The sequence below is a fragment of the Pleurodeles waltl genome, chromosome 6 (assembly GCF_031143425.1).
Source record: "Pleurodeles waltl isolate 20211129_DDA chromosome 6, aPleWal1.hap1.20221129, whole genome shotgun sequence".
NCBI lineage: Eukaryota > Metazoa > Chordata > Amphibia > Caudata > Salamandridae > Pleurodeles > Pleurodeles waltl.
The window spans coordinates 747,724,267-747,749,524 of NC_090445.1; the positions used below are offsets into that span (position 1 = coordinate 747,724,267).

Below are 25,258 nucleotides of genomic sequence, written 5' to 3' on the forward strand. Positions count from 1 at the left end.
ACCTCAACTATCAGCAATTACTTTGGTGAGTACGGTCTGGGCCTCCTCTAAGACAATGGGCAGTGCCTCCGCAACCGAGTCCCACACCGTATGTTGGCCCAAACGTCAAACTGAGTACACCAACCACGGTGCTAGACTGGTAGAAGAGGACATCCTCTATTAACAGGAGCCCCGGTGCAGGCTTGGACCAGACACCAAGCAAGACTTTCATAAGGGCCTCATCAAACGGGAGTAGAAGTTTGGAAGGGGCGACTCCTGGCTGATGCACCCCTGTCAAGATGTTCATCTTGACTGCCACCAAGGGCAAGTAAAGGTCCAAGACCTCAGCTGCCCTCTGCACCACCACAGGAAGTAAGGCACCCTCTTCCATAGCCACGGTAGGGGAAGAGACCAGGCCAGTGTCTGGTAAGGTGTCCAAACCACTGGCATCCACCAGTTCCTTATACGAGTTGTCCCCTGGCTCATCAAAGGGGTGATGGTAACCATAACGGCCCTCAAACCAATCCCAATCGTCACCCTTTCCAGGCCTGTCAAAGAAAAAAAAGCACTGGCTCTGTCTGAGGGCATGGTACCGGTTGGTGCTGGAGTCTGCGTCAGACAACGCTTATCTGGCTATATAAACAAACACAAATGATGGACGGAATACGGAACCAATCAAACATTCACCCCCAGACACAGATCTGGGTTTAATCCACCAATTCTTTTGCTCACTATGCCACCCCAGTTTGGACCCAGCTATATGCAAATCAGTCCAGCCCGAACTGCCAAGCCAGGTCCTCTCTGGACCGGAAACAAGCATCCTGGGACCGGTTTCAGAGCTATTCAGTGTGGCTTAATACAGAAAAACAACTTATGATCAATTACATAATATGACTATATAGCTAAATCTAGAAAGCAAATTGCTCAACATATATTGTAGGAACAATAGTCAGGCAAGAAGGAAAAGATAAAATACAAGTTTGCACCCTGTTTTTGGCTGGCGTCCAGGGTGAAAATGAAACATTTGAGATACAAATGGTCTCTCGGAGTATATCACCCATGCATTACTGCTACAGGTAGGCCGTACTGAAATGCAACAATATAACCCATTTCAGAAACAGATAGATTTTGGAGAAGCTAGAATTGGGCTTTTGAAGTTTATGGTCAATGTTGCCTGCAAGACTAATTAGCCAGGTGGCCATATATGGTCTTCTTTTTTCTGCCCCTCAGGAGGCTAGAAAAATATAAATCCTGTGTTCTGATCTTTGGGATAAGGAACTCTAGAGCAGCTTTCTTTATTTGTTGCCTTCGAACTTCCCATGCCTCAAGTCTGCGGTCTCTAAATTTCTGAAAGCTACTATGTAACAAAAGAGTGCCATAGGGGAGTAATATTTGTTATTTATGACGTCTACTGCTAATTGTATTAATGGCACATTATTTATACATGAGCAGTAAATAAAGGGGGCATTGATAATTAAAAGGTTTGTAGGAGACTAGTCTCATTTTGTCAGTTTTCAGAATTTTTTTCAGCGTGCATTTTATTGGTTAGCTTTATATTGTGTCGATGGAAACATATTGGAGGACTCTGTACACCAAAGCTGGTCTAACTGTGCAGGTTATATTCAAAGGCTCTATGGAAACGCTTACTGGACTAACTGACCTACGTCAAAGTCCACCTTCACTTCTGAGGTCCAGGAGGGAAGAAAACACACGACTGGAGGTGCTAAGTGTTCTCCACTTGTATGCTAGTGATGCAGAGGACACTGGCAACCTTGTGCCAAAACTAATAATAGGTATAAAGAGTATAGCCCTCATTATGACTTTGCCGGTCTTCCAGGAAGACCGGCAAAGCCGCTCGCGGTCTCCGACCTACCATATTACACCACATTTTGGGTGGAAATCCAGCAGTAGTCGTGCTGGCGGGCGGAGGCGCTCTGGCAGTTTCACCACCAGCCCTGCCAGTAGGATATCACCCACCATATTATGGACCATAACACGGCCTGGCTGAGTCCTGCTGGCGGTGGAAGTTCCCCTTCCCTGCCGGACGACCTTCTCCCCGGAACAGGTAAGGTGATCGTCGACTGGGAGGGGAATGGGAGGGTGTATGGTGTTGTGTGTGTGTGTGTGTGTGGTGTCTGAGTGTGCATGAATGTGTGTATGCGCAGTTGAATGTTGAAGGGAGTGCATGTCTGCATTTATGTGTGTGTGAGTATGCCTGTTTGGATGGGTGTGAGTATGCATGCTTAAACGCGTGTATGAATGTTGTTGTGAATGCATGTATTTAAGTGTAGGTGACTGGGTGTACGTGTGGTGCATGTGGGTGTCTGTGTGCATGTATGCGGGGAGGGGGTGCTGTGGCGGAACGGGTTGTGGGGGACACTGTGGCCGAAGAGGGGTTGGGGGCGCTGTGGCTTGGGGGGGTGAGGAGGTCTAGTGCTTGCTGGGGGGTAGGAGGGAGGGAGCCGTCTACCAGTGACAGGGAAGAAATTCCCCGTCACCGGTAGCCTTTCCGCTATGGTTTTTGTGACGGTGCTACCGCCGCGGAAAACATGGTGGAAAACCCAGCTCCTAATACCGCCGGCGGTTTTCTGTGGACCACGGGGTCCGAGATGATCATCTCCGGCCCAGTGGTTCCGACCACCATGATGGTATGAGTGGAGATGTGGTGGGCTGGCAGAGACCAACCCGCCACACTCTTAATGTGGCGGTCTGCACCGTCAGTCTGTTGGTGGTGGGACCGCTACATTTACCCTGGCAGTCAAACGATCGCCAGGGTCAAGATGACCACCTATATGCTGAAGATGCCATATTTGGGAGATTCTCATGCAAGTAATCAATGGCTGCTTTATTTTTATTTTTCTAGAAGGACATGGAACATGTCACAGAGGCAAATGCAATCAAATCATCTGAAACACTTGGTCTGTGAAGTACACAATAGATTCGCCTGAGAGCAAAACAAACCTCCTGCAAGTGTACCATTATAATGTCATAAGTATCCTGCTAAGTTGCACCATTCCCATCAGGCTGCTAACAACACTAATGTGGAGCAGCAGCATCTTTGTCCTAAGTCAAGAAAATGTCCAAGTAAGAAAGATTTTGTACAAATTTGTTAGCAAAGGGATACCACCCACCATTAAAATCTTTCAGCAGTAGCTGGCTGACTCACTCATTTGAATGTTAAAAACTTTTTGACAATCGGAACATGATGAGCCCAATAGCATGGACAGGTAGGAGAAAGGATAATTAAGATCTAAAGAGCAGTACTTTTAACATCATCAGCATTTAAAGAGCAAACCCACAGCACTACACTGAATGAAAAGGGAACTTAATATTTAAATATAAATCTCCCCCCTTAATATGTTCATAGGAACCACTTCTATAAGCAAACAGATTGAGAACATCAAATATAGAGGTTCCATGTTGTTTTCTTAGTGTGAAGGAAAATGGATTTCAGAAGAGCCACAATATTAGGGACCATCTTTCACTCCATTCTGGGAAACACTGGTTTCATATATTCCATTTGGTTGTTTTCTATTTGAATTGTATCACACTGCACAAGTTGTGACTTAACATTGACACTCCTTGTCCTTCGGTAGGATTACACAGAAAATGAGAGAAAATCTACAGAGAAGACCTTGACAAGCTGAGGGTGGATGGATGAAACACATCTATTCAATTGTCAGAAACCAAAGAAAGAGTTTCTTTTTAACCCTAGTATTATGTCATGTGTATCTGCACTGAACTAATCTCAGCTATCTACAAGATCGTGCAAGACTTTTCTTTCCAAACATAACTTTAAAACCAAAGTCTATTATAGGTCCTTAGTTTGTGTTTTTTGTTTACTGAAAATAAAAACACCTGAAATCTTAAAACAGTTGGCCAAAAAGTCGAAGTTCCTCTTTACTGCCAATGTCCTATTTCTCCCCTGTTCAAGAGTCCAGGTCAGTGTCAGTTAGGGCTATAGGTCCTCCACTGTCAAGATGATAGTGTTTATCAGTTAAGCCTGTTTGTTTCAATAAGAGGGCAAATATCCTGATCTGATCACTAACTACACTTATAGGTATTCCGCTGATTTATTGGGAAAAAAGGGGCATTGTTAATAAATTCAACAAAAACACTCATAATGGAAATGTGAGGTTACAAGTAACTTTTTATTCATGGGAAATTCATTGATATTAAGAAACATTAAATTGAATAGTAGTCTTATCTCTTAAGGGCGAGGAGACTGAAACATGAGAAACCAGTAAAATTATGTGACTCATCAAAAATGTTTGAAAGAAAGCACTCTACTACTTGTAGATCTCACTAGGATATCAGCCACTATTAAGCAGCATCACCTCTAGATGTTTTAAGAGCAACAGAATCTGTTTTACCTCTTGTGGAATGTCATAAAGCCTTTTCAGAAGGGGCTGTCTGGGACTTCTCAAAAGCATGAGATTATGTTCCCTGCATTCCATTTCTCAGATGTAGCTAAGCCTTACACATGGTTTCACAATTAACTAATACCTGTTTTGGCTCCTTGAAGACATGAATAGGATATGGAAAACCAGTCAGAAACAAATTTTCAAAGGAGAGGTGGACTTTTCTCAGGTAGGAAAATGTAATCACTTGTAAAATTGTCACTAGTCACTTGATTGATGAAAACGTAGTATACAGCACGGTATAGTGGGTCAACCCATGTTTGCCGCTGGCTATCTTGCAGTGTGAGTGACAGCATTTTATCTGATCACACGTGCACATCCGTCTATAAAGAAGTGTTGTCCAATCCAATACTTTACCAATGCTTTTGTTCGTATCATTCTCTCGTATTCAGTCATTATTGTGCACTTAAACCAAGTTTCCAGGTTATAGTAATCCAAAGCCAATAATGCATTTTCTTTGTTTCAATAATAATATTTTCTTGTGATGTTATTTAAAACTAAAAACGGTTTCTCTGTATGTTCGAATTACACTTACCTGGCATTAAAACTATATGTAGTTGGAAATTCTAATTTAAAAATGGTATTGCAAGCAAATTACTGTGACGTTTAAGCGTAGACTTGCCTTTTAATAAAATTATTATTATTAAGTTTTAAGTCCTAAACAAAAAAAATGCACCCATCACACAACATGGGCTAGGTTTGGTTTTGCCAAAGCTTGTAAAGAGAGGAATTAAGGAAATTTCCAAAGCCTGTTTCCATAGGCCAAATCTCTATTTAAAAAAGATATAACAATAACAAAACTGAAAATCCTATATTTTATTTCGAGACATGTTTTAGGTTAAGTTTTTATGGATACAATTGTTCTTGAAAAAATTATTTAATTTTACACCCAGGAGTACATGTTCTAGGTTTCAGATTATTAAGGATGATCGTGTACAGAGCCTTCACGAACTTGAGTTAATCACTGAGAAAGTGTCATTCAGACATTTAACCATTACTACTACTTCTGCATTTTAAAGATTCTGGTCCCAAGCATGATGGCACAGGATGTTAAAGGAACTTATGCAAATTTATGAAAAAGGTAATGATGGCAAATACAATATAGTGCATCAAGAAATAAGAAAAAACGTGCTGTGCTATTACCAATATCCAAACAGTTCCAGTAGCATGTGGAAGTTCAATGTATGCATGAACTCGCTTCAAAGATCTGTATTAACTACGAGTTACAGGATCCCATTAGGTCGTAGTGTTCTATTACACTTACGAGGCAGAAAATAGATTAACAAAAAATGCCCTGTTGTACTATTGCCCATCTAGAACACTCAGACATTTAATTTACACATATGGTAATATTATTATTATTATTATTATTATTACTGCTTTATGATAGACATCAGTATTGTTGGTAAAACTAGGAAGAAAAGGATTTACATCTTGACTGTTCCCAGATAGGCAAAATTAAATTCATGGCCAGAAGGAATATGTTACTTAAACCTGTAAGCATCTATTTGTAGCACGCAGTGCCCTAGATTCATAGCGGTAACATACTCCTGCCATCTAGTGTTGGGCTTGGATGTTGCAAGCTGTTTTTGTTTGAAAAGACTTTAAAGTCACAAGGTATACTAGCTCTTCCTATAGTGTGTATTGAGCATGGTCATAGACTCCTTTGTTAGATAGTTTTTCGCTCATTGGGTGAACTTAGGATAGAAGCAGTAATCAAACAGTAAAGATGATCATGCAAGCTACATTTTAGAAAGATAAGTGTATAACAGAAAAGTGTATTCATCAGTTATTAGCTTCCGGGAAGGAGAGTGGGTGCATATGAATCTACAGCACTATGTGCTAAGTATAGAAGCTTACAGGGTAAGTAACAACATCCATTTGCAGCATGCGATGGCTGTAGATACATATGCTTAGCATCAAATGTAAAACAATGGTTCCCAAAAAGCGATGGCTAGCAAATGGCTGAGGTAAATGGTTGAAAAAGTGTTTGTAAGACGGCTTGACCCACTCTAGCTTATTGGTTGGCTAAAACATCTACACAGTAATACTTGGTGAATGTATGTGGGATATTCCATGTGGCTGCTTTACAAATGTCTACTAATGGAATTTTGCCTTGGAAAGCTTTCACTTGGGTATGTGTCTGTGAGGCTTTCACCACTGTATTCACGTGCCACGTTGGAGTGATATCTTAGACTGCCTCACTTTCTTGATTGGAGTCGGACCCCTATCCGCTGCTAGCAAAAAGGATAGGGACATTCATCGGGACACCTTGGGCCTCTGTGTTTTCATCACTGTTATGTTGGGTCTAAGCTTCAAGGCCTAGCTTTTCTTGTGCTTGTTGGGTCTCTGAAGATATTGGGGGCGTCCTACATCTCTCTGTACCCGCATCGTGGTGTAGTCCCACCCCCTCTCTCGTCATTGTTGAAGAGTCTTTTTTTTACTGAAAGGCCAAGCAGGCTTCACATGATGTTTCCCTGTGGTCCTGAGACAGACAGAGGTTGCAGACAGGGTGGTGATCTTGCCCGGAGTACTTCGCGTGGCATTTGGGGCAGAAGCGGAAAGGTGTTTATTTTTCATCACTCCGCATATGTCCAGTGAGGGAGGTCAATGGGAAATTGTTGAAGTTGAGGCCAAGCCTGGCCAGATGAAAAATTTTGAATTCAGTAATCAGCTGGACTTTCTATGTGTTTACACCAATGGGTGATGTATAGCAGTCACCAAAAGGTTGGTGAAACAGTGTCAAAGCTTCGATCCCAGAGCTTAGAAAAATCCATCCGAGCCCAACGGCAAAGAAAAACAAAGGAGCCGATGACAATGCACAATAGAGACAATAAGAGCAGTCACTATTCCATTTCAAAAGAAAAAAACTTGCAACGTCCAAGAGTATGCTAAACTTATGTATCAATGGTCAACACATGCCACACATAGACACTAGCTGGAAACTAGTTCTGCAAATAGTAAAAATGTCATCCAGAAGCCCATAAATTGGGCCTCTAGGTGTGGCAGCAGAAAGTGTGGGGGGGGGAGTCTAGAAGGGTAGAGTCACTAAAAACAGAGTTTGACAGTCAATTTATACATGTTTTTACTTTTTAATCTTCAACTAAGAAATTCTCAACAAGGACCAATGTGACAGTAGATCAGTTCAGACTAAATTAAGCGGTCTCAAAGAGGCTACATTTTAAAATACGTAGTATGGTTAAAGCATCTGCAGCAGAGCACTTTTTGTGTCTAGTATTTTTCAGGGTATAATAATGGTAAGAAAAGTTACAACCCTAAAATAGAATAGAAAGCTATGAGCCAGCATAACGGAGTTGCATAAAAACTGGAACCTTATTGTTTTTAGTCAAACTTTCCTTATTCTAATGTGGTTAAAAAGGGTACCTTTGGGTAGAAAAAGGCTTAATAGTACAGGCAATGTAGCCACAGATTTATGTTTTAAATCCTAACTTTGTGTTTCTCCAGACTAAGCACTCTTATCATGTAGTAACTACCTGTGTTGTATAGCTATTTTAACCATATTTTAGACACGTTAATTCAGCAAAGTTGGCCTGCCGCTGTGCACTTTAGCCCAGTTACATTTAATTCAGCATTGCTGTGTTTTTCTAGCATTAGCCACATTTGTGGTGTTGTTTTATTTTCTCTAATTGTTCTTTCGCCTAGGAAAGCATCATGTTCTTAATACTGCATTCATTGTACTTTGTACTTTCCTCAAGGCTGCAGTCAGACAGGATTGCTGGCAAAAGTGGTACGCTGTCTCTCCAACATTCATTAAAATATACACATCCTTATGTAGGGACATTTTATCTAGAACATTCACTGTATTTTTATAAAAACACTTTTCTGTCCCATACACGTTAGCGGGAGATCCCAGCCAGATGACCATGACTGCATGCTGATTGCCTTCGCTACAGCTGCTTGCTTAGACTACCGAATTCCTTGCATATATGGGGATGGTGTCTCTCTAAACTAAAGGCTTCCTTGCTCAGGTATGGGTGATGATGTCTTCCGAAGGGGGAAACCTGAAGGGCGGATTAGGGCTTATCACGCTGTGCTCTAACATAGCTTAGGTAGGAAAGATATATATCACTTCTAGTGACAGTATGGTGGGACTGTTTTTGTTTTTCACTCTCCTTGTCACAATCTTGCTTGTATTGTGTTTTATCATCCTAGTTATTCCAACACATGCTATTTTATCCAAGATGCAGTTACTTCAATAAACCCTTACTGAACTATATTCTGCCTCTGTTTGTCTTTGCCTGTGTGAGACTAATGTAACAGAGAGAAAGGTGTGAGGTCTGATCGACCACAAGTCCCCTGAGGAGTCTTTTTTGTCATGGGTCCAGTTACAACAATCATCCCTGCTCTTGGGCAGAGATTAGGTGCTTCTAGTTAGCCGGAAAACCCGGATTATGCCTACAGGCATCACATGGTGTGGGAATGTACTTAGTACCCCAAAAGTCAGGTGATTCTGCCGCCCAAATCCAGTAGCCTCATTAGGATTATGAGAATCTACATGACACCAATAAGGATGATAATCAACTCCTTTTCTTTTTAACCCTCACTGTCTTATGTAACATTTCCTCTATATAGATTGCCACAGTTGTATAACTCAGTCACTCTGTAAAATACATGTGTGATGTAAAGTGACATTCTACATTGTGATGAGCAACGTTATGAAAGGAACGAAATACATTATTAAGTGCAAAATAAATGTTTATACGTGTAATTACTCGCCAGACAGGGGCATTTGATTCTGACAGTGTGTGCATATCTCTTATGTACCAGGGTTAGGCAAAGTCAAAAAATGCGCATTAAAATCATAGTTTACCTTAAGCACTAGCTGATTGCCTTTGTTTGCCTTCATTGCATTGGCATTTAGATTCCAGATAGCACTCAGCCAGGATAAGAGTCCAAATAATGGCGGGCTAGTGGCTATTTAAGTGAAGCCTTTGTGTTGGGTCTGGCTGACCTGTAATAACAGGTTTCCTCAACATCTTGCAGGTGTTTACTTAGAAAGGAAAGCAGAAAATGCACGGGTACTACAGACTGTGTCCATGAGTCAGTAAATTACCATTGGACAAATTTAGTGTTTTTTTTACTGAGGCCGACACAGATCCTGTTCAATAACAACTGACATATACTAGATCCAGTTGGATCCCTTTAATTTCCTGAACTGTTGGGAACATAAAACAAACCCATTTCACAGCCAGCAGGAAAAAGGAAGGAACAATGATCATGCAAGTAATAACTGCTTAAGACAGGAGTCGAACGGGAGGGGTGGGGTGGAAAAACACATAAAATGAAAGGGAGAAAACGAGAGATAGAGGTTTTTTAAAGAGGGTGTCAAGCAGTAGAAGCTGATGACATCGATGGGAAAGCTGGTAAGAAAGTCCTACCGTCTTCAGCTTAAATTGCACCTGTCAAATTGATGTGAACTAGATTTTAAAACGACAACAGTTTTCCAAAACCATTTGCAGTAAAATAATTTAACTTTCATTGCAGGAAACATGCCTACTTTATACTCCTGGCCATTCCACGGCATATTAATCCAGAGCAACGTGCATGACATGAAGTCTAGGGTGACCAAATCATGAGGATACCAGGTGTCTAGTTAGTACATCGTTTATGCTATAGTTTTGCCTCATAATAGATGACAAAAATTAACTGACTAATCTGAGTACAGTGATATAAAAAATAATGCAGAAATGGAAAAGCAGTGTCTCAGTACCATTTACATTTTCATCCTAACATAGTCCACATAACCCTGGCCATTTATCCAGGACATCACACCTGCTGCAAAAACATTCTTTGTCACTTACATTGGTCCCTCAGGCTCCAATCCAAGCAACCGTTTTCTGACCAGTAGAAGTTTTGTAGTGAAATCTGGGATGCGCTGAATTCTCACCATAAGGTCTCCAACCACCTGAGAATAGTTAGAAGGAGTAAGAGAGCAAGTGTTATACATTTAGTAACACAAATATCTTGGCAACAACAGTTCAAGAAGAGACTCGGAGAAAGGATTGAACATGTTCGAGTTTATGAACAATTTGTGACATGCCTCATAAAACAAAGATCAATTTCACCTGGCAATTGTATAGACCAACTATACAGTCTATGATAATAGTGATGGGATTATGGGTTTTGAAAAAGAAAGAGGTTCTCTGAAGTTTGCTAATCAAATTAAGCATGTCAAAGAAAGTACATAAATCCATTAACTGAGCAGTGTTATTCTGTCAAAAAGGATGATTTTTATTCAGTTTTTAAGATACAGTATCAGTTCTAGGACAGAGTCTAGATTTCCAAACCAGAGCCAGCACCCATCTTGCTCAGTCTCTCACCCTAATCTGGACACCTCCCATTTTTCAAAGTATGACACTATCAACATTGCACTATTCACTACATCAGCTGAGCATGAGAGGCATGGAATGTACAGCAAGATAAGACCAAACACATCTTCATCACTGTAGGACATTAGGAAAATAATACAAGACTTAAACCCCAAGGCTAAGTTCAAGAGCACCTATCTGATTACAACAAACAAACTGTCCTGACATAGGCATTACCCACCCAATTTCAGTATTGGGCTTCTCAGAGGTATTGCATTCAGTCTCTCCCTGATGTGGGCAAGCATTTGGACTTGACTAAAATGAGAGAAAGAAAATTGCTTACTTACCTGTAGCTACGGTTCTCTAGTATTGCTATCATTCAAAGATTCACATGCTTGAATCATCCCGGTCATCGAGGTGGGAGTGCCATGATAACCTTAAACATATATAGCAGTAAGGATACTACACTAGGCCTCAATGGTATAGACAGGCACTGCTATAGCCTATTCATGTTCTTTTGTAAAATAAAAAAAAAACCAAATCTTAACTATAACCAATCCGGCGATAGTACCCTCTTGAACACTCCCCACAGGGGCTTATTCCATCAAATGTTCTAGTAAGAGTGTGAGGTATATAGTTTCTTTTTTGTTGGTAACCTCCAAGGGGAGGAGGGTGGGTCACATGTGAATTTATGAAAGATACCAATACTGAAGAACCATAGTTAGAGGTAAGTAACCAATTTTCTTCTCCAGTATTGGATCTTTCATAGATTCACATGCTTGAATTAGAATAGCAAGCAGTAACTGAATAGATGTCTTAGCACTGCTTGCCCGACGGCTGTGTCCGTTTTGTTAGTCTCATCCAGGTAGTAGTGCTTCATTCATTTATGTTGATTGGACCATGTCGCTGCCCAGCAAATATGTGGCAGGGGCGCTCCTGCAAACAGAGCTGCGGATGTGGCTACAGCTCTGGTAGAGTGGGCTTTAACCTTACTGCGTAAATGCTTTCCTGCCTGACAATGACAAAATTGTATAGTCAGTCCAATCCATCTGGCGATGGTCTGCGTAGATTCAGCAGAGCCTTTCCTTGCATCTCCATATGCTACAAATAGCTGGTCTGATTTTTGTATTTGATACATCTCTTTACATCTAGCGAATGTAGAGCCTTTTCTGCTACTGTTTGCGGATTAGGAAAAAACGTTCTTAAAATCACTGGCTCATTCAGATGGAAATTTGATGGTACCTTTGGTATATACTTTGGGTTTGTTCTAAGTGTAACACTGTTTGGAGTCAACTGAAGAAAAGGATCCTTGATGGTGAAGGCTTGTATGTCACTCACCCTCTTCGCCGATGTGAGATCTACTAAAAGTGATGTCTTCCAAGTAAGGAATTTGAATTCTGACCTATGAATCGGTTCGAAGGGTGGCTTCATGAGTTGTCCTAGCACTATATTTAAAAGTCATAACGGTGAAGGTTTATGCACCAGAGGAAACGCTCTAAAATACTCCCAGAGGAATTATTTTACAATCCTGGAACAGTATAACGAGGGGCCAAGCTGAAAGCGAATGTATATTGAACTTGCCGCTACATGTACTCTTATTGATGAATAAGAAAGTCCGGATTTTGCCCAAATATCACAAATAAGGAAGTATTTGCTCAGGCGGAGATGTCATAGGATGGATTCTTGAAGTAACACACCACAAGCAGAAGCTCTTCCATTTAAGCCTATAGGTTTTATTGGTAGTTTGAGCCCTGGATTATGCCAATATTTCTCTGCATTCTGGTGGAATGTTTAAGGTGGAAAACTCATTAAATTCAGGAGCCTTCCGATAAGTGTAGAGACAATGGATCCGGATGTCTGACTTGGCCCTGGTTTATGGTCAGCAGGGCTGATGTCTGTCTGAGTTGAACAGGTGGCTGTTCCGACCATCTCATCAAAAATGCATTTCCCCACAACCCTTTTTTGAGGTGCCAGCTTGAGTAATATGGGCATTTCTTGTTTTCGCTTGTGGCAAAAAGGTCTAGATTCAGCTTGTCCCATTTCTGGAAAAGCTGGTCGAGAACCTGATGGTCGAGTTCCAACTCGTGATACGGGAAGATCGTTCTGCTCAACGAGTCCACCAGGAGGTTGGACTGTCCCGGCACATGTTCTGCTTTTAGAGAAATTTGATTCTCTATGGCCCACTTCCAAATGCTCTGTGCTTGATGTGAGTCCCTAACGATTTCGGGCCTCCCTGTTTGTTCAGGTATAACATACTTCAGGTGTTGTCTTTTCTTACGAGGACTGTTGCGTTTTTGATATTTGTTAAGAAAGCCCTTAGTGCCAGATCGATTGCCTTCAGCTCTAGTTGGTTTATGTGAAGCTTTTTGTAATTTTGCGTCCAGTTGCCACTTATTTGCACATCCTGAAGGTGGGCACCCCAACCTTCGAGCGACGCATCTGTCGTCATTATGAAAGTCTGAACTTGTTGCAGAAATGAGAGGCCCTAGGACAGATTTGAACTTTTTTCCACCAAGACATGACAGTTTTTATTCCTGATGTGATCTGAATCTGATCATCGAAGGAGCCATTCACCTGGAGCCACTGACTGTCTCACTGCTCCTGCAGAGGCTGCATATGTAGTCGGCACTTTCAAACCAGTGGAATACATGAAGAACTCATTCCCATGAATGACTTGTAGATCCGTAATGAAACAAACTTTTTTGCTGATAGCTTGTGAGCCATTTGGCAAATCTTTCGCTGTCTCTTCCGGCATGGAAATGCTTTGCTTTGTTTATCCAGTAGTGCTCATAGGAAATTCAATTGCTTTGTGGGATGGAAATGCAACTTTTGATAGTTGACGTTAAGGCCCAGACTTTTGAACAACTGTAGGCTAATGAACGTGTGTTACACCACCTGGTGTCTTGTGGATGCCTTTATGAGCTAGTCGTCTAAATATGGAAAGACCAGTATCCCTAGTTGTCTTAGATGAGCTGCTACTGGGGCTACCATTTTGGTAAAAAAAATCTGGGGGCTGATTTTAGCCCACATGGTAGGACCCGAAACTGTAGATGCATACAAGCTACCTTGAACTGGAGAAATTTTTGATGAGTTCAATGTACTGGGATATGGAAGTATGCATCCTGAGATCTAGAGATATCATGTGATCTCCTGTATTTAAGAGGCGTAGAATGTCCAGAAGCGTTACCATACAAAATGTTTGTTTTTTCAGGAACTTATTTAAGGCTCGCAGATCTAATATAGGACGCCAAACCCCGAAGGTTTTTTCTTTAGAAAGAAGCGGGAATATAACTCTAGGCCCCTCTGCACAGTTGGGACGATCTCTAGTGCTCCCTTGTGTATCATGAAAGATATTTCTAAAATAAGTTGCCTTAAGCATGGAGATAGTGGTCCTGATGGGGGAGTATTTGGAGGCTTCTGGAGGAATTCTAGAGTATGCCCCTTGGATACTATATTTAGTACCCATTTGTCTGAGGTTATCACTAAAGGATGTGGTAACTTATGTGGCGTCCAATCTTTGACACGAAAGTGGGGTAGGTAGCTGGCGTCAATGTGTGGTCATTGTTTTCTGCATGTTTCTCTGCCACGGGTTGAAGGTCTTCCTCTTGTATAGTGCCTGTAAGCAGCTGTTGGAAGTAACCTGTATTGCTGTTGTCCGTACTGCAGTAAATAGCCGATTTGGGCAGCTTGATACTGTTGTCTATATGGTTGGTATCCGCCGCGAAAAGAATACGTTCCTCTGTCTCTAGCCCCTTGAAAGGGCTGTCTTTTGTACTGCAGTGTGCCCAGAGACCTGGCTGTGTCCGTGTCCGCCTTGATGGATTGCAAAGCCTCATTCACACATTTGCCGAAGAGGCATTCAACATCATGTGCCATATCAAGTATCTTGCTCTGTACCTACGGTCTAAAGGAGGTAGATTTCAGTCAACCATGCCTACGCAACGCTGCTGCCCCCGCCAGTGCCTGAATCCTGTCAGGGAGATGTCAATAGCACCATCAATTTTTTTGGCTGCAATCCGTTCCCCCTCTTGTAGTACCTTTGTTGCATCCAGGTTAGCATACTCAGGTAAGTGGTCAATGTATGTGGATATATCTGATCACATTTGTCTATTGTATCTGCCTAGAATGGCTAAAGAATTTGCACCTTTGACTGTTATTGCTGCAACAGAGGAGAACCTTTTGCCAATATTATCTAGAGGACGTAGTTCGCTATATGGCAGGGAGGATATTGGCCCGAAGGATTCTTTGAGCAGCGTAGTGCCGCTTGAGAGACCACTGAATCCGGCATACGCTGTCCTATTAAGCAAGTTGGAGAGTCTTCTGGGGCTTTATACTTCTTCTCTAAGCATGGGATTTGAGAAGGTATTGTAGCTGGATTCTTCATCGCCTTTAGGCCTTCTTGCCATATAAAAACTACGATAGGTATGGCTCTCACTGACTTCTTTGATGGCACTTTAAAGTCATAGAGGAAACAGTCTGTCTCCCTAAATAGGATGGGTAACTCGAAGTGTTTAGCTGCTCTGTCCATTAGGTTATGGAACCCACCTATATCTTCCGGAGGAGAGTCTACGGGTCCTGCAAAAGGTGGTGACGGAGTAGGTATTTGTCCCACTCACTAGGTGTGGCATCTGGTATTTGTCCTTCTTCCCTTTCCTCATGTGTGTTCTGAGGGTCATCCTTAGGTGGCTGTCGCCTGATTGGTTGTAGTTCAGATTTGGTTATTTTTTAAAAAAGAACATGGATAGACAATAGCAGTGCCTGTCTATACCACTGAGGCCTAGTGCAGTACACTTAAAGCTATATATATTTAAGGTTACTGTGGGACTCCCACCTCGACAACGGCGATGATTCAAGCATGTGAATCTATGAAAGATCCAATACTGGAGAAAGCAACTTACCTATAGTTCTAGTTCTTCAGTGGTGGCATCTTAATTACTTAATTACATTATGCTACCGATCAGGGTTTCTCCCCGCAAAAGGCCTTTATTTTGGCATAATAGATTTGTAAAGGCTGTGTAAAAATTGTAATTCTGAAAATGGTATAAAACCTACTTCCTGTTCGATGCATGTGGAGTGTGCATTAACAGACTACTATCCCTACTGTTTGTTTATGTTGTGATCATCTGAAACCCATTCACAATCTAAGAGTTAATGCACCAACCAGCAGCATGAGCACTACATGAAAACAGCAAATAAACAGAATTATTCCTTCAGTTCCAGAAGTGACGGAGCACAGCAGTATTCAGGAAATAACTCTGTGATTGGTCAATTTACAACTAAGCATTCTGCACCACTAAATGTGGCTTTTCAGTGATTTCAATGATAGATCAGAATCTTAAAAATGTGTGAAATTAAATCTAGAACATTAGTAACACTTAGAAATCTACTCCGCAGAACTGGGTGGAGGAACTGCAGTGAGGTATCTGCAAATAGTGTATCCACCAGGAAAGACGATAACCAACAGGAAATAACTTGTTCTTCTGATGCATTATTCTCACTGCAGATTCCTCACCTTTTAAGTTGATGCATGGGTACCTTCATGTTGGTGAGCCTAAAATGTGAACTTTACACCACAAAGACCACCAAGACTGACCTGGCAAAACTACTCCCCCACCCCCTAGATGGACATCAGAGTCAATAAAGTAGGACTTTTTCAGGCTGCTTTGAGGGTATATACCCACAAAGCAGCCTGACAGAAGTCCAGCACCAGACCACTCCTAGATAAAGCCATCATGGCAGAATTGTCTCTGATAGAATGAGCCGAAAGGGAATTAGGAGGCTCCTTCTTTGCCAAGGCATAGTGATTTATCTCAAAATGGTCCATTTTTAGCCAGCCTTTCCCCAGTGCTTTGTTTGCAAAAGAATAAGTGCCGGGCCCTTGTCAGGTGGCTGCTGCAGCTTGCACGACCCACTACTCCTACCAGCGCTGCCAGTGACAGCCCAAACACCACTAACTAACCATCACCCTTCTCCAAGTGTAACAAGTCAGTCTATTTCTGGACTCATCATTAAGTCATTTAAATGTACATTGAATTAATAAACCACTGTTGTGATGCTCATCTCTACATTAGACAAACAGTGCCACTATATGGCAGACTTATATAAGTGTCGATAATGACAATTAAGTGCCAATGCAGAGCCCCGGAAACCACAGGCTAAAATTAAGCACTGCTTTTCCCTTTGCTGTACTGGTGAATCCAATGAAGAGTTAATTGTCAACTGCATGTTCTTAGTCCAATTAATATAAAAAAACCTAAGGCTCTCTTCATATCCAAACAGTGAAAACTCTCCTCCTCGTAGTGGTGTGGTGCAGAGAATAAAATGGGGAGTATGATACACTGTCCAATGCTGAAGGGTGACAAGTCTGAAGAACCAATTCGTCAAGGACAAATGCTGTTTATGGAGGTTGCTGCGAATGCACCTGTGGTTCATTTTATAGATGCACAAAAGTGACTGAAAGGAGGAAGACGGTCTTAAGACTCAGTAACTAGCTGTGCAAAAGGCCAAAAGCATACACATCCAGAGCCTAAGTACCAAGTTAAGGTCCCACCTACAGCCAGGTTTAGAACGTAAAGAATAAAAGGGAGGACAAATTATTTAACCATGCCAATGGCAAAGTCTGGCCAGGTCAAAGGCACAACGAATAAGAGGACATCAGAAAGCTTTGCCTGAAGTTGATCAACCTGTGCTTGCACCTTTAGTGGGCAGGCTGAATGAACTATGCTGAATCTGCTCAATCTCTATGCATGAATGTGTAGGATGGGAACGCTCAGGCAGAATCCCTCTCTGTTGCTGGAAGAACAGGTAGTCCAGAAGAGGCAGACGGACTGGGGAGGTAAGTAAGCTGACTCAATGGCCAATTACCTTACCGTCCGAGCCCAGTTTGGGGCTATCGGGAAGAGCTTAGCCAGGGTCCCTTCTAACCCGCTTCAGAACCCCGTGAAACACCAGCAGAAGAGGGAATATGTAAAGAAGACAAGAGTCACATGGAAGACAACCTGTCTCCCAGGGAACCCACAGGCGGTGATCTTAAAAACACGAAAGGCTCAAAGATGAGAGTTGAAGGTGGTAGTGAGAAGATCCCCCAACGGCATGCCACAATGAGTGAATACGTCTTGAACCACCAGGGTCATACTGGGACAGAAACAGTCCTGTAACACCAAAATATAAGTACCCCCCCACCCCTTATTTACAAATTGACCAATCAACAAAGGGCCACACAATTGGAGAGCCTATACTGTGCCTTTTCCCATGGGTATGGGACCACCACAACAAAAGACATGAACAATACTCAAACAATTATTCACTGCTTGAGTTTCAAGGAGAATCTGGAATGGATATTCAAGGTTAGCACTTTTAAAGCTCGTGTGACTAGAGGATGGACAGAGATGGTAACTTGGGGAACGTACGTGTGCAGCAGCTATCGAGGGTCAGGTGGCAGTTGATTCATTTTAAATTCGAAATGCACTGCCTGCCACACCATATAGAACATGATTCAGCTTATTCCATGCCATGTGAAACATCCAAACAGTGTGCATTGTGTGTTCAGTGCAACATACCGTCGCAAGCACAATGCGGTCTGCTACTTAACCCTACTTATTATAAAAATATGTTCACAACAGCTGCACACATACAGCCTCAAATCTGGCCCACCACAACACAACCTGCCCACAGTGAACCACAAGCTATCCTTTCAGACTGGCCATATGACACTGCCAGAATTCTCTACAGACCAGTCTGATACCTACCTGCCTCCGGGTGAAGGCACCACTCGTGGTCATTTAGATGGCAACTAATGAGATAGTCTGTCTTAGCATTTAGGGTTTCTGACATATTTCACAGTCGGGGAAATCCTCTGAAGGCACAGCCAGCGCCACTGTCTCAGTGCCTCCTGCCACAGCACAAGTGGGCACCCAACCCCAGTTTGTTGCAGTATCACATAGTAAGTGCAGTTATGTTGTCTGTTATAACTTGCACAGAGATGCCCAAGATGGAAGACAGAAAGCTCTTGAAAGCCAGCTGGACACCACACAAGTCCAGATGGTTGATATAGTGCCTCTCCAGCAGAAATCAGACCTCGGATCACCATCTTGTCTAGGTGATGTGAATAGCCCAGAGTTGACAAATCAGTCAACACTGTGAGCTCTGGATGCAGTAGGGAAAATGGTTTGCTGCAAGTTAAGATGGCATTCATCGACTGCTGAAGATCTCCGGCCACGCCATCTAATACACAATGTTGTCTGAGGAAAGTCATCAGTACTGAGCCCATCAAAGTCCCATGTTCCACTGAGAGCCAACAGGCAAAGGGGGCCCCAGCAGGATACACAAGGCCAGAAGTCCAAGAGGCCGGGATGGAAGCCATGAGCAAGCCTGAAATAGGGGGATCATATCCTGAATGTCCTTGAGTCACTGCGGGTATGGATACACTTTGCATGCAACTGTATCCATAAAGGCCTCTACAAAGGAAATTATCTGCATTTGCCAACGTGGGGATATTGGCTTGTTGATGGAGAACACCAGGGAAGATAGCAAAGACATGGCTGTCTGTAGATGGTCTGCGACTGACTCAGGCAAGCCTGCCTGCAGTGGACTGACACAGAGAAAGGTGGTGCAGAGGGCAATGGTGTAGAGTGGAGAGGCATAAAGTGGCGTGGAGCAAAGTGGCATACTGTACAGCGGTGCAGAGTGAAGTGGCATAGGGGAGTGGAGTTGCACTGTGTGGAGTGGTGTACAGCAGAGTGGCGTTGACTGGAGTGATGTAAAATGCCGTACAGAGGAGTAGCGTGGCATAGAGTGCAGTGACAGAGTGGAGTGGAGTGGCATGACAGAGTGGCATACTGTGGGGTTGAGTGACAGAGTGGAGTGGAGAAGATCACTGCAGAGTGGATCAAAGCTGCGTAGAGTGCAGCAGAGTGGAGTGGCACAGAGTAGGGTGCAGTGGCATAGGGTGCAGAGTGCAGTTCTGTAGAGTGGAGTGATGCAGAGAAGGGTGGCATAAACTCGAGTGGAGTACAGTGCATTACCGCAGAGTGCAGTGGCATAGTGTCAAGTGAAATAGCAAAGAGGGGCATGCAGTGGCAAAGAGTGCAGTGGTGCAGAGTAGAGTTCAGTGGTGTAGGGTGCAGTGTCAGAGTACAGTGTGCCAGAGTAGAGAGGCATAGATTACAGAGGCGTAGAGTGCTGCACAGTATTTTTTTTATTTTTTTTACACATTTTATTTAATTTTATTAGCAACAAAGAAGGATACATAAACTCACAAGTGTTCGTCCTTTACACTTTATGACAACAATATCCTTCAATGGAACTATGTCCTTGTGTGAATAGTGTAGTCCCCCCAACCAGATATTTGTTCCCCAAAAACAATCAACGGTAACTGTTCCCCCATTTTCTCCCCCTGAGCTTCCAAGTAAGAGACACATATAATTAAAAGTGTATTCATCACTGGTATCACTTAAGTCACCTGTATTTTGCAGTACAGGTGTATCCCCTTCTTGCGAACTCCTTAATTCCAACAAAGCGAGAGTCCTCTTGGCCAACACTATCAAGGATTACTTGGATTTGTTATCTGTCCTTGTTTGCCTCATATGTATTTCCTTCACCCATGCCCACTCCGCCATGTCTACCTCCCAGGTTTTCCTCATTGGGGCACGGGGGCTCAACAAAGGGATAGCTGTACAACGTTCCACAACTATTACTCCTAAGAGGGCATAACGCCTACCAAGTTTTTTTTTTGTGGGTTAAATGGAAGGCAACCTAGTAAACATTTCTCAATCATTTGTGGAAGCTCCCATTCAGTGGCACTGTACAGTTGGGCTGGAACGTCTGTCCAGTAATCAACTATAGAGGGGCAGTGCCATGTCATGTGAATGAAATCGGCGGGTTCTGCAGAACACCTAGGGCATTTTTTATCTCTGGAGGGATATATCGCATGGAGGCATTTAGAGGTAAGGTAGGTCATGTGTATGAAATTATAGTGGATTGGTTTAAAGCAGGCACTCCCAGCTACCCTCTGCACCCCTGGGTGTATCTTTTTTGAGTCTCTGGGTGTTGAGGGGCCCTCAGTGAGAGCCTGCGATGTTTCCTCTATCTGTATTGGTGGATGCACAATAGAGTTCAATGCTTAGAGTGGAGTAGAATACAGTGCAATGGTGTAGAGTGGAGTGATGTAGAGTAGAGCAGCACTGAATGCAGTGGTGCAGACTGGAGTGACAGAGTGAAGTGGTGTAGGTATCAGTGGTGCAGAGTTCAGTGATGTACAGTGCAGTGGTACAGAGTAGAGAGCAGTGGCATAGAGTGGTGCACAGCAGAGTGGCAAAAAATGCAGTGGTGTATAGTAGAGTGGTGAAGAGTAGAATGGCTTAGAGTGCAGTGGTGCGGAGTAGAGTGTATAGGTATAGAGTGGAAAGGCACAGAGTGGAATGGTGCAGAGTACAGTACAATGACAGTGTAGATGTGCAGAGTACAGTCATGCAGAGTACGCTGGTGCGCAGAGGAGTAGAGTGGTGTAGAGTGGCTCAGGGTGGACTGGACTGGCGCAGGGTAGAGTGGCATAGTGTAAAGTGCTGTGGTGTAGAATGCAGTGGTGCAGAGTAGTGGCATATAGTTCAATGGGGTACAGAGTAGATTATAGTGGCGTGAGTGCAGTGGAGTAGAATGGTGCAAAGTAGAGTGGTGTAAAGAGCAGTGGAGTTGGGTGGTTTATAGCATGGTGGTGTAGAGTGCCTCAGAGTGGCATGGAGTGGTGTTGAGTTCAGTGGTGTACAGTGCAGTGGCGTAGAGTGGTGCACAAGAGTGGCAAAAACTGTGCTGGCACAGAGTATAGTGGTGCAGAGCAAAGAGTGAAGTGCTGAGTAGAGTGCAGCAGGATAGATTGCACTGGGGTAGAGGTGAGTGGCGTGGAGAAGGGTAGAGTTGAGTGGTGCAGAGTGGAATGGAATGATGCAGAACAGAGTTGCATAGAAAGCAACTGCGTGGAACACAGTGGTGAAGAGTAGAGCAGCGCAGTGTAAAGTGGCACAGAGTACAGCGGTGCAAAGTAGAGTGGTGTAGAGCAGTAGCATAGAGTACAGTGGAGTAGAGTGCAGTGGAGATGAGTAGAGGTAGTGGAATAGAGTGAAGTGGTGCAGAGTGGCATAGAGTGCATTGGTGGAGAGTGCTGCAGTGTATTGTGGAGTGGCAGAGTGCACTGGTGTGGAAACGTACAGAGCAGAGTGGCACAGAGTGGAGTGGTGTAGAGTGAGGTGGAGCAGAGTGCAGTGGCGGAAAGTGCAGTGGTGTAGAGTGGTGCACAGCAGAGTGACATCAAGTGCAGTGAAGTGGTGTAGAGTGCAGAGGTGTAAAGTGCACTACTGCAAGGTAGAGTGCAGTGGAATAAAGTGCACTGGCGTGGAGTGGTGCAGAGTACATAAGAGTGGTGCACAGTAGAGCGATGCAGAACAGCGTGGTGTAGAGTGTACTGGCATGATGCAGAGTGGAGTGGAACGGAATGGCGTAGAGTGGTAGGAACAGAGTGGCGCAGCACAGTGTAGAGTGGAGTCACGTAGAGTGAAGTGACGTAGAATGCATTGGCACTTAGTAGAGTGGTGCAGAGTTTAGTGGGGTACAGTGCAGAGTAGATGATAGTAGCAGCATAGAGTGCAAGGGTGAAGCACAGTCGACCTGAATCAAGTGGACAACTTTCAACCCATCTCCCAGCTTCCCTATCCAGCCAAAGTGACTGAGAGATCAACAAGCAACTCACAACCAATCTCGAACTTCACCATCTTCTAAACAACACTCAATCAGGATTCAGAAAGAACCACAGCACCAAAACAGCACTCATCCCAGCCACCAATGACATTCACATCATCCTGTACCGAGGACAAACAGTAGTCCTCATCCTGCTCGACCTCTCTGCGAACTTTGACATGGTTGTCCATAAAACCCTCATCAGAAGACTCCACAAGATTGGCATACAAGGATCAGCTCTCAAATGGATCTGTTGCCTTTCTCAAGGGAAGAAACCAAATGGTCAGTCTTCACATTAGGGACCAAGAAATTGATATGCGGATTCCCACAGGGATTGCCCCTCCCTTTTCAACATATACAGGACACATCTCACCAACATCATCCCATCACAAGACATCACCGTCCTCTCCTACGCCGATGACGCCCAACTCATCCCCTCTCTGATGCACAAAACAACCACCTCCAGAACCAACTTCACCAACTGCATGAAAATCGTAGCAGACTGGATGCAAACCAACTTTCTGTAGCTCAATTCTGACGAGGGGGGAAGTACTGTTCCTCAGCAACAAGACCTCCACATGGGGCTCCACCTGGTGGCCGTTGGAGCTAGGTCGAACACCCACAGACCACACAAGAAATCTAGGGATCATCCTAGATAACAAGCTCAACATGAGGACTCAGGTCAACAGTGTGCACCTCCTCATCCTACGCATGCTGTAAAAAATCTTCAAATGGTTTCCTAGAAATACCAGGCAGACCGTCACACAAGCACTCAACATCAGCAGGCTGAACTACAGCAACCGTCTCCATGCTGGAATATCCAAACAACTCCTACACAGACTCCAGACCATCCAGAACAAGGATGCAAGACTCATACTTGACCTCGCACGCTAAACCTACATCACACCGCACCGCACCTCCGGAAGCTTCACTGACTCCCCATTCACAAGTGCAGCCAATTCAAACTTCTCATGCACACATACAAAGCCCTACACAACACAGCACTAGAATACCTGACTAGCTGCATACACTTTCATAAACCCACCAGACATCTTTGATGTGCCTCACTCGCACACATTCCCTGCATCCACAAAAGCAAACCTGGAGGTCGCTCATTCTCCTATATCACACCCAAGACATGGAATGACCTCCCTCTATACATCAGAGCCTCCTCCTCACTTCATATAAGCACCTTGTAGACCACAAACCTACACGCCTGCCCAAGCACCTAGATAAAGTCTCAGGTCATTAGTGCGCTAATCAATATAACATAACACTGTGCAGTGGTGTAGGGTGCTGCAGAGCACAGGGGTACTGAGTGGCATAGAGTGGTGCCAAGCAGAGTGGTGGAGAAGGGAGTGCATAGAGTGAGGTAGAGTGCACAGGTAAGACTGGAGTGTAGCAGAGCACAGTGGTATAGAGTGCAGTGGTGTACTGTAGCGTGCAGTGACAGCGTGAACTGGTGTAGAGGTCAGTGGTGTTGAGTGCAGAGGTGTGGAGTGCAATGGTGTAGAGCACAGTGGTGTAGCGCCTCACTGTGGAATAGAATGCAGTGGCATAGAGTAGAGGGTTGTAGAGTGGTGTGAAGTGGAGTAGAGTACAGTGGTGTAGAGTAGAGTGTCCAGAGTCGAATGGTATACAGTGCAATGGAGTAGGATGGTGTAGAGCAGTATGGCATAGAGTGCAGTGATGCGGAGTCAAATTGTGTAGAGTGCAATGGTGTACAGTGGAGTGGTGTACAGTGGAGTGGTGCGGAGTGGAGTAGAGTGGCACAGATCAAAGTGGTGCAGAGTGCAGTGGCCTAGTGTGGTATAGAGTGGTGTGGCATAGAATAGAATGGTGCAGAGTAGAGAAGAGTGGCATAGTGTGCAATGGCATAGAGTGCAGAGTAGAATGGAACAGAGTGGAGGTGCACTGAATAGCTTAAAGTGCAGTGGTGAGAAGTAAAGTGGTGTATGGTGCAGTGGCATAGAGGAATGCAGTCAAAAGCCTACATTGGAGCCTCAGTTCAAGTTCTCCAGGGTCAATTGTTGTAGAGCAGCCACTCTCAAGGGTTTGTCAATGTTTCACAGGGGCACTGCACTGTTGAGCACTGTACTGTGGACAAAGTAGAAGACCGCGGCAGAAACCATGTTTGATTTTGTAAATATTTGGAGGACAAGGAATAATGTTGCAGTTCTCTTTATTTGGAAGCATGCAGAATCACAGTCCCACATTACAGTACAAGGATATGTGTATTCTGTACCATAACAACGGACCTGTTTGCTGTCATAGGTGAGCTGATTTGTTTACATTGTTGGGCAGGAAGGTTTGAGAGATAAAAGCAATGTGGAAGGCGGCGAGTGGGGGGGTAATATAAGCTACACGGGTGGGGATATAGGAGACGGACAGAAAAACAAGCACTCACATGAAGTACTTGAACATAAAATACCTCTAAAAAGAGGAGTAGAAAAAAGGACAAGTACTTGGTCCAGGCTCCAGGGGAGGGCCAAACACAGGAAGAGGACATGATGTACCCATGCCATGACAACTGGGAGTGAAACAAACAAGTGCAATGGTGAAGTAAACTAAAGGTAAGCTATGGGCAGGCTGCAAGCCCACAGTATGTAAACAAAATGTCTCACAGAGACAGTGCATGCACTGTCTAGGCAAAATCTAAAAACCGCCTGCAGAAATCCTCTTGTGCCAGTGGAAAGAGAATCAAATATAACAGGTACTATAGGAGCCAGATGTGGTTAAGAGGAACCCAAAAATGGTAGAAATTGAACAATGTCAAAACGAAAACAAGCAATGGCAAAGCCA

The 25,258-nt window shown here is 43.6% G+C and overlaps 1 protein-coding gene across 1 annotated transcript in view; it reads right to left on the reverse strand.

Moving 5' to 3' along the window:
• The window catches only part of FHIP2A (FHF complex subunit HOOK interacting protein 2A), a 256,893-nt gene that overhangs the window by 22,541 nt on the left and 209,094 nt on the right, over positions 1 to 25,258 (reverse strand). Inside the window, exon 16 of the mRNA XM_069239277.1 lies at positions 10,223 to 10,326. Coding sequence (XP_069095378.1) covers positions 10,223 to 10,326 — 104 coding nt within the window. The remainder of the gene's footprint in view (positions 1 to 10,222; positions 10,327 to 25,258) is intronic.